Source organism: Siniperca chuatsi, linkage group LG6 (genome assembly GCF_020085105.1).
Source record: "Siniperca chuatsi isolate FFG_IHB_CAS linkage group LG6, ASM2008510v1, whole genome shotgun sequence".
In the NCBI taxonomy this organism is placed as follows: Eukaryota; Metazoa; Chordata; class Actinopteri; order Centrarchiformes; family Sinipercidae; genus Siniperca; species Siniperca chuatsi.
This window is the reverse complement of record NC_058047.1, coordinates 23,345,122-23,353,724: the sequence shown is the minus strand read 5'-3', so window position 1 is coordinate 23,353,724 and position 8,603 is coordinate 23,345,122. Positions and strand designations below refer to the sequence as shown.

Sequence of the window (8,603 nt, the reverse complement as noted above, 5' to 3'; positions counted from 1 at the left end):
TGTCATAGCAATAAAAGTGCAGGTGTAACTGATAATATTAAAAACGGCTGCATTCCATTTAGGTGACACGATATTGTGCATGCTGGCAAACTGTCATGGCTTACTGGGACACTTAATGGAACTGAGCTATTGTTAACAAAATGTGTTTCACCTGTGCTTTTCCTGTCATGGCAAGCCAAAATGTCTGCCATGAAAAAGGCAATAGTTAGACATTTGGGGATTTACACTTATTCTCTTTCTAGTAGAGGGTTAGATTAGAAGATTGATACTGGTCTCATATTTGTCTGTAAAATTTGAAGCTACAGCTGGTTAGCATAGTTTAGCATAAAGACTCTAGATGTACCAGCACCTCTAAAGCTCACTAATTAACACTTTATATCTTTGTTTAATTTGTATAAAAACCAAAGCCAAGAAATAGTCTGGCACATAACTCCATTTGTAAAATGGAGAGTTGTTGTTTTCACTCTGCGGTGTTTTTTTGTTTTGTTTTTTTTATGTTACCTTTTAGCCAGAGCAGACTAGCTGTTTTCTCCCTGCATGCAGTCTATTTGTTAAGATAACCGGCTGCTGGCTGTAGCCTTATACTTAACGGACAGATACGAGAGTGGTATCAACTTCTCACATAATGCTCTTATCTGTTAAACACAATCATTATATGAGGATACAGAGGTCACATTTTAAAATAGCGCACAAATTACATTGCTTTTTAAAGGCTTCTGATGTTTTTCTTTTTTTTTTTAAATCAACGTATTTTGATTTGGGTGGTTCTGGCATTCCAACAAATTATTTTCTTTTTAGTATTTCTCCACCACAATTATATTCCTGTTAGGAATAGGAAGGCTTTGAAAAAATCTGAATTTTATTTCAAGTCAAAAAGTTTGAAGGGGGTTGGTCTGCATTGGAGGAATCTGGACCTCAGTATTTATAAAACCATGGCTATGTCCCTGATTTGGGCTAAAGTGAGTTTTTCTTTGAACTGGTCAGCCTGTGATTTAATCATTGTGAATAGGATTTGAGCTGATAAGATACTGTTGACATGTTGGAATGTCAACAGTAACATGTGGAATGTGGACGCTGTCGCTGTCAAAGTTAGTCCAAGAAATAGTTTGCCTGAAAATGATGAAATGATGCCTCTGAAGAGATTTAGAGGTTCAGGTGCATATCGTGTATATATACCACCTATAGGGTTGATGCACTAATTTTTATAGCTGGAATGTCATTCATAGCATCCTATTTCATTTACAATTTAACATGCATACTCTATGTGCACTTTACCAACAACTGCACTGTTTTAGAAATTCAGACGACTATCGAAGCTACTTTCCCTCATATTTGCCATTTCAACCATATCCATGTATCTTCATTACCTCAACTCAGCCACAAGAGGGAGCTTCTATCTCATGTGTACAATCCAAAATCTTAACCTTTCAATCTGTTCCAGTAGTTTGCAGCCAAGGGAATGAGTCAGAATATCATACCACCATTTTATTTTTTACTTCTATTATAGCACAGCTCTCCCTTTGATAACAAATGATGGGTATAACGACCTATGATGTGCTAAATCTTTGTTCATGTGTGGGTGGAAGTGGGAGGATGGAAGTGCTGAGGGTAGAGAGCGATACAGATGAGTGAAGAGAAGCTGATATCTGACAAAATCCTCTGCATTTTAATTTTGGAATTGAATTTTATGTTTAAAAATAGTATTGACTGAATGGGAATCAGCCTCCCCATCTCTAAATCTATATGCAGCATGAAGAGTAGAGTTATAGCCACAGAGCTGAAATGGACACATTGTGTATGTCTCAGTGATTCTAGGTCTCCTTGACAACCGTAACATGGCAACAATCACTTTATATACAGTAATCTTTCCTTCTCTGCTCCTTCTCTTATTGCCATGCAGAGCCCCATAAGTCCAGTTTTTAACTCTTTAATTCCCATCCATCCTTGCTGGCATTTCACTATTTTACTGTTTACCATCCCCACGGATACCACAATAGCTGAGAGTAAATTTTACATTAATCATCAGCAAAGTCTGACCCACTGAGTTCTGAATGTGTGTGGTCATGACTTTATCCTGGGCTCTAACTGTTGTTAAATGTGACCACTGCTTTCCTCTTCATTGTGACAACTGGTTTAATAACAAGGCAAACATGCAGTGACTTTCTCAAGACTCAAAATTCAATCAATTCAAAGCTATGAGGGTGGCAGTTATGTATTACTACTATAGTTTATTTACATGTGCTCTACAACAGTATTTTATCTTCTCTTTGCTGTTTGGTTTGGTGTACAAAGTTTCTACGTATATCATCCTATGGATAAACATCGTCACTAACATTGTTGTCATTCTCCCTGTTTTCCTCTGCTGGATGCACATGATGATCACTCACAACATTGTCCTGCCATCACTCTGGCACCTTCACACCTCCGCTGTTACTCACATCTTTTTGCTGTATCACTCCCTATTCCTTTCTTTGTTGGTATACTACATCACTTCCAGCTACCTCTGTTAACAATCTGACCATTAAACTCCCTGCGGCGCCCGATCACAGCGCCCCCAGGTCGTGGCACGAGCGGGACTTCTGCCTCAGGAACTTGCCCACCTCTCGCTCTCGCGGGTACCGGGGCACCAGGCTGGACAGGAAACGTTTGGCACGGGAGGTGATGCTCTCACGTTGGCCTCCGCCGCTCATGTCCTCTGCACTTGTACCCGGGGGCCAGGGGGGCTGGCCCCTGGCTAGCCGCACTGCACACTCTAAGAGCTCTGAAGTACGGTGGTCCAGAGAGGCAGAGATCTCCAGATAGAGACAGTTGAAGAGGGCGGAGCTGGACATGGCCTCTGAGGGAAGAGATTGGTAGGAGAGGGGACCAGTGTTAACTGCTGCAATGTTAGAGTTCATCTGAATTGCTGTAGTTAGTTTGCATGCATTATTACAAAACACGCTATGAGGACAGTAGAGAGAGACAGGGCTGGATTTGAAAGCGGGGCACTGCGGTAAGGACTCAGCCTTGATACATGGTACGCACTCTACCAGGTTAGCAACCGGGGCGCCCCATAAACAAATTTTTAAAAGATGTTTTTGGGGCATTTTCAGTTGGAATCAAACTGGGGACGTTGCAGGTATGTGATATGTGCCTTAACCAGGGCTAGGGTGCCCCATAACAACCACATTTACCCCCCAGCCAAACCCTCACAGTCGGTCAGCACATCATATATGACAGGATGTCTAGATTGAAATAAATAAAATTCTATGTCTAAACAACTGAATCAATAAGAAACAAAACTAATGATACAAGTTACAAGACAAAAGATAAATAGATGATAAATACATATATAATAAATCAAGTGAAGTTACATAAAATATAGTCTCCAGTCCACTATATTCTAAGTTCAGGGTATCAGCAGCCAGGCCATATTATGTAGCGCTTGTAGTTTGAGGTTGTGAGAAGAATTGTCCACTCAAAGGGGCACTTACTCCTTAAAAGTAAGGTGGCGCCCTAGTTGCAGTGCACATAACAGAATTTTAGCTCTGTGATTGAATGTTTCTTGCTGAGATGCACCTTGGGAGTCGTAGTTAACTTCTCCCCCAAAGTTTTAATGTACACATTCTTGTACCTTTGACTCTTTATCAAAGAACCATGGGTGCCCGAAATAACTTCTCCCACTTCGCAGCTCTATACTCTTAATAAACAAATATTGATGTTTTTTCAAAACTTTAACTTTGATTGTTGCTTATTTAGTCATGAATATTTAATATTGTAGAGAAATACTTTGAAACCAAGTTTTCAGGGGCTTTAAGTTGGGAGTAGCGCCATATACAGGCTGTATAGAGTATATACTGTAGTTGCACAGCCTGTGTGCTGTAAAACTGCATGAATGTGGACATGCAGTCTACTCTCAGTGAATGCTCTCCTGCTTTAACTGTAATTGTGACTCTCTTCGTACTCCCACATAATGAAGCTGAGACACTGACATTTACATTTTCACATATTTCACCCTACGTTAGTGTTTACTGACAGAGAAGAGCTTAAATTGTCAACACCTACTGTGAAGATAAAAGCCACAACAGAGGGAAACAATAAAACAGGTGAGGAAAAGGGCAATTTGGTAAAGATGAGAATGGAGGTTCATCTTACCTTGAGAGGTGACTTCACGTGTGCGAACGAGGTCACTCTTATTACCGACGAGGATGATGGGTGTTTGGGGCTGAGTCTCCCTCAGGAGAAGCCGGAGTTGAGCAGTTCGGTGGAAACTACGCCTGTCAGTCACTGAAAACACCAGGACACACACCTCACACAGCAGAGCCGACAGGTCCTGAGGGACAGACAGGGGCAGACACGCAGTATGTTACACTACTGTAGTTGCCATTTAAATCTACCGTAAGGAAACTGAAAGATAAGTCAGTGTATCTTTATGGTATGATAATAGTACTTAAGAAAACTAATGACTAAAATTGAGTTAGCACATACTGAAACACACTGTAAAGCAGTCAAGTGTGAGACCATCGTCACACACGAGTACTGCCAGAAATCCTGAAGAGTGATAGTCAAGCCAAAACTTTTATTTCAAAAATCAGAAAAACTCTTAGGACAGAGACTGAGCACAAAGCTTTGACTTCCCATTGCTCTCATAAATGTTGTTGTCAAAGCCTTATGTGCAGAATAACAGTGGAAGTGCTGCCTGGAGAAACTGCAGACAACTGAGTGCTCTATTTAAAATCCCCTGTGGTTTAGTGAGAAATTACTACTGTAGATAGCACCAACTGCAGTACACCTCAAATTCCTGCTGACACACCCATACACTGATCCTCTCTAAGCAAGAGAGAGACAAAGATCCCAAAGAATAAAATATCCAAATATAACTCATTATACAAAGAGTAACACATAAGAATTCCCACATCAAAAAAGACAGATTGTGTCACAAGTGTGTGTTTTCAGTGTTTTTAACACATCCACCTAAATCAAAAACATTAATGCAGTCATTTGGCACATTTGCTCTGTGGGCAGCTCTCTCTCTCTCTCTCTCTTGCTCGCTCGCTCACATCCACACACAGATGCCTCTGAACTGCACTCGAGGGAAAAGAGGAAAAAAGGTGCAAAACAACCTGATAATGAGCTTTCCTCAGTCAACCAGATGCAGATGCAGCAGTTATTGTCCTCTTTTTGCCACAGTGTTTCTCTGAGCATACATTTTTGTTATAGTGCTGTCAAGTACAATAAACAATGCAATGTGTTCCAGATATACAATGTGAACATATCTAACATATGCTACATATGCAGTAAGCATCTGTTTGTGTATTGTAGTTCCTTTAATTTTCTTGATTGTTTACCTTTTTGGTGTTTTACCTCTTTCATTTAACAATATATTTTCCCTTTAATCTAATTTCTTATGCTATATGTTAGTTGTACTAGCAACCTGTCCAAGGTGTACCCCACCTTCTGCCCAGTGCATGCTGGTACACGTTCAAGTTCCAATTTATGTATGAATAGATGGATTCATGGAAGGTGTATTTTTTTCTCTAAGATTTCTCTACGCACTCACCTAGAAATCCAGGTGCTGTTTTCCCATCTTATCTCCTGATAAAGCACACTATTATCATGTGCAGCACACAAAGGGCTTCAAATTAAGAAAATTAGGCTGTAGGAAAAGTAAATTAAGAATCCAAACTGAAAAGGTACATTTTGAGCTCCTTTCTTAAAACAGTCGGAAGGATTCGGCAGCCCTCTGACAAGAGCAGATGTATATATATATACCACAGCGAAATGCCAAAAAGCAGCTGAGCACACTGTAACCAGCTGCAGAGAGGGCTCAGTAGCCTAATGAGGGAGCAGGGAGCAGGGAGTCTGGGAACGGGGAAGTGTTGTTTGGCTCACCTGTCTCCAGTTGTCATAGATAATGATGGTGCTCTCCTCCTCATCCACGGTGACTGTGCGCACATAACCCTCCCCTAAGGACAGGGAGAGCAGCAGTTAGGTCTCAGATGGGAGATGGGTGCTGTGATTTATTTACCTGCTTGTCACAGTGAAAGCAACGGGCACTGAAGGCTGCCTCTCCACTGCATTATATTGCTGTTCATTAGTCCTGTCAAACACACAGCTTTGTACCTTCAGAATCCACAGACGCAGTCCTGTCCATGTCCCCAGCGAGGGCGAGGGCCAGAGAAGACTTCCCCACACCGTTCTGCCCCAGCAAGGCGATTCTTAAAGGCCCATCAGGTCTGCCCTCCACAGCCACAGTCAGACTGTCATCCAAGGCTGGACTGAAGCTGATTGGTGAAGCAGAAGGTCCGGCTGCACCTGATGTCCAGTCGCAGTCATCATGGACAGCTTCTTCTCGTCTAAGCTGGTGCTTAACTGGCAGAGGAGTGCTTCCTCTGCGCACAGTCGGGGTGCTGGACAGGGTCATACTGTCACACTGGAGGAGACAGGAACATGGAGGGACTCTCTTCATTTTATAACACTTAAAGCTAATCTGTATTCAGATATGGTGTTTCTCATATAATACTAAAAAAGCTAGAACCCAAAGCCTGATTTGCATGATGGTGTGATACTCCAGCTATTTAGTATTGCTATTGCACCTCCATAAATGGCCAAAATCTGTTCAGTACAAGATGAGATATCCTGCCTTTTAGTCCTTTGTATGAGTCAAGCTTCAAAAACACCAGATCTTACAGTTCCCATAGTACAACTCACCATCTTTCAATAGACTTTCCCTGCCTCTTAAATGCCCCCAGCTTTTAAACGTTGATCCCCCAATTTAGGCTATAACACAGGCTTTATGTCAAATATTTGAAGTCTAAAGCCCAATCCAAAATAACTCAGATGACATCATCAGGGTAATTTTAAAATTAAATTGACAAAGCGTCTACCCTACCATCTACAGGCACAGAAGACATAACTTACCTTCATGTGTAACTTGGGGGCAGCAGAAACAAGTTGTAAACACATTACAACACTATTTTTACCTTTTAAACTCATTTGGCAAACTTGTGAGCAAACAGTTTAACACTATTTACACAGATACGGAGCAACATTATTATTCATTTGGAGTCATATTTGTGTCCACCTGATGAAGGTAAGGCCAATATTCACTCTCCTTTTAGCTTTGTTTTGGTCTCCACCAACTTCTGAGGGAAATATCTGATTCTTTAGCTGTTAAAAGCTCCACTATGTTCACCAGTCTCTAGCCTACAGTGGGGTTTTTTAGAGCTTTCCGCAGAAAACAGCTGCCTACTGCGGCAGAAAATGACGCAATGAGAGTGACCAAAAGCAGTAACGTTAAAGTTTTGGGTTGAAAAACCAAAACAATTAGTTGAACGACGCCATGAAGCTACGTAGAGCTGATGGGAACTACAACACAGAGTCAGGTGATAATTCTCTGTGGGTTTGTCACTGCAAGCGACATCTTTCACATTGTCATTTGATAACTTGTTATTGCAAAAAGACGTTTTAATGACGCTCAAGAAGCAAAAATAATTCCCCAATTGCCCAAAAGTTGGATTTAGTGATTAAAATGAGAAAGTGACTGGAATGCAGGACACCCCCTCCCTGCACCACAACCTACCTAAAACACACACACACACACACACCCTGGCAGCTCAATAAAGCCCTCCAGAATATCAAACGTCATCACATCCCACCACTTTGCCCCAAACCTGATTGGCTAATTAAATAGTGGATATTGGAGCTGTTTGCCCCGAGCTCGCGCAGCCCCGTGCATCCTACCTTGGTCGCTTTCTCCTCGTTGTTGAGCCTGTCGTCGGGCACATCTGTCGGCATCTGCAAACTGAAATCAAGCGACCGGAAATAAGGACCCCAAAAGACACAGAAGACACCCCCCCCCTTCCCCCCTTCCACTCTCAACCCCCCCCCCCAACTCACTTTATGGCTCAAGCTGCACGGTATGATCTCTCACCTGTCACGCGGCTCTCGGCAACTACAAGTAAGCACGGTCTCTCTCTCTCTCTTCCTTGCGCTCTCTCTCTCTCTCTCTCTCTCTCTCTCTCTCTCTCTCTCTCTCTCTCCTCAGTTTATGTCTCTTTCTATCTCTCTCTACTATCACTCTGTCTCCTCAGGTTAGGGCCCAGGTCCAGTTCTGCAGTCAGCACCGTCATTCATCACCGCTTCCCGAACTGACTATGACTCACTGACTTGACACGGAAAGGTTTGGACTTTGTGCAGAGGAGAGATTAAACTAGCTACCCCGAGGACTCGCGCGCTGTGTTTGCTGCAGGTGCACGCAGCTCAGTAACAGAAGTGGAGCGGTGATGCAGGAAGGCAGGCAGGGAGCAGCACTGTAGAAAGATGCTCGGTGTCACGAAGCGCTCATTGACCTCTGGAAGATGGAAGCGATATGGAAACTGTCCGCTAGGGGGCAGCATAACACAAGTCTTCTCCTCACTAATTGGCTTTGTTTGTATGAGTGTGTGCGTCCTTGGGGGATGTCGGCTACAGTATGTTTAAAATATGTCATTTGGGTATTCTTTTGGTAGAAAGGGTCATGACAACCTACCGAGTCTATCAGTATGTCTCTCTCCTGTTTTCTCTTGTGTCCTGTTGAAGACACACAGTGACTGGCTCATTTCCATTTTTTATGAAATCAGGTC

General features: G+C 42.4%; 1 protein-coding gene across 2 annotated transcripts; it reads right to left on the bottom strand.

The window, feature by feature from the left end:
• Positions 1–1,470: 1,470 nt before the first annotated feature.
• Positions 1,471–8,312, bottom strand: LOC122877198 (GTP-binding protein REM 2-like). Of its 2 annotated transcripts, none has more exons than XM_044198361.1 (6): positions 7,879–8,312; positions 7,723–7,783; positions 6,103–6,412; positions 5,872–5,945; positions 4,135–4,312; positions 1,471–2,836 (listed from the first exon to the last, which is right to left on the bottom strand). In XM_044198361.1, exons 2-6 carry the CDS (start codon positions 7,774–7,776, stop codon positions 2,544–2,546), a joined length of 909 nt encoding a protein of 302 aa, XP_044054296.1. In that variant the 5' UTR covers positions 7,777–7,783; positions 7,879–8,312; the 3' UTR covers positions 1,471–2,543. The 2 variants fall into 2 exon arrangements, with proteins under 2 accessions (XP_044054296.1, XP_044054295.1); XM_044198360.1 differs by having other exon boundaries at positions 7,913–8,311.
• Positions 8,313–8,603: the final 291 nt, after the last annotated feature.

What these genes read in the sequence shown, in the direction of transcription:
- LOC122877198 (XM_044198361.1), bottom strand. Translation starts at nt 7,776, where the DNA reads ATGCCGACAGATGTGCCCGACGACAGGCTCAACAACGAGGAGAAAGCG. An exon ending in TGCGTCTGTGGATTCTGAAG is followed by an intron (nt 5,946 to 6,102) that starts GTACAAAGCTGT and finishes CCCTGTCCTTAG; the next exon opens with GGGAGGGTTATGTGCGCACA. An exon ending in TCTATGACAACTGGAGACAG is followed by an intron (nt 4,313 to 5,871) that starts GTGAGCCAAACA and finishes TCTGTCCCTCAG; the next exon opens with GACCTGTCGGCTCTGCTGTG.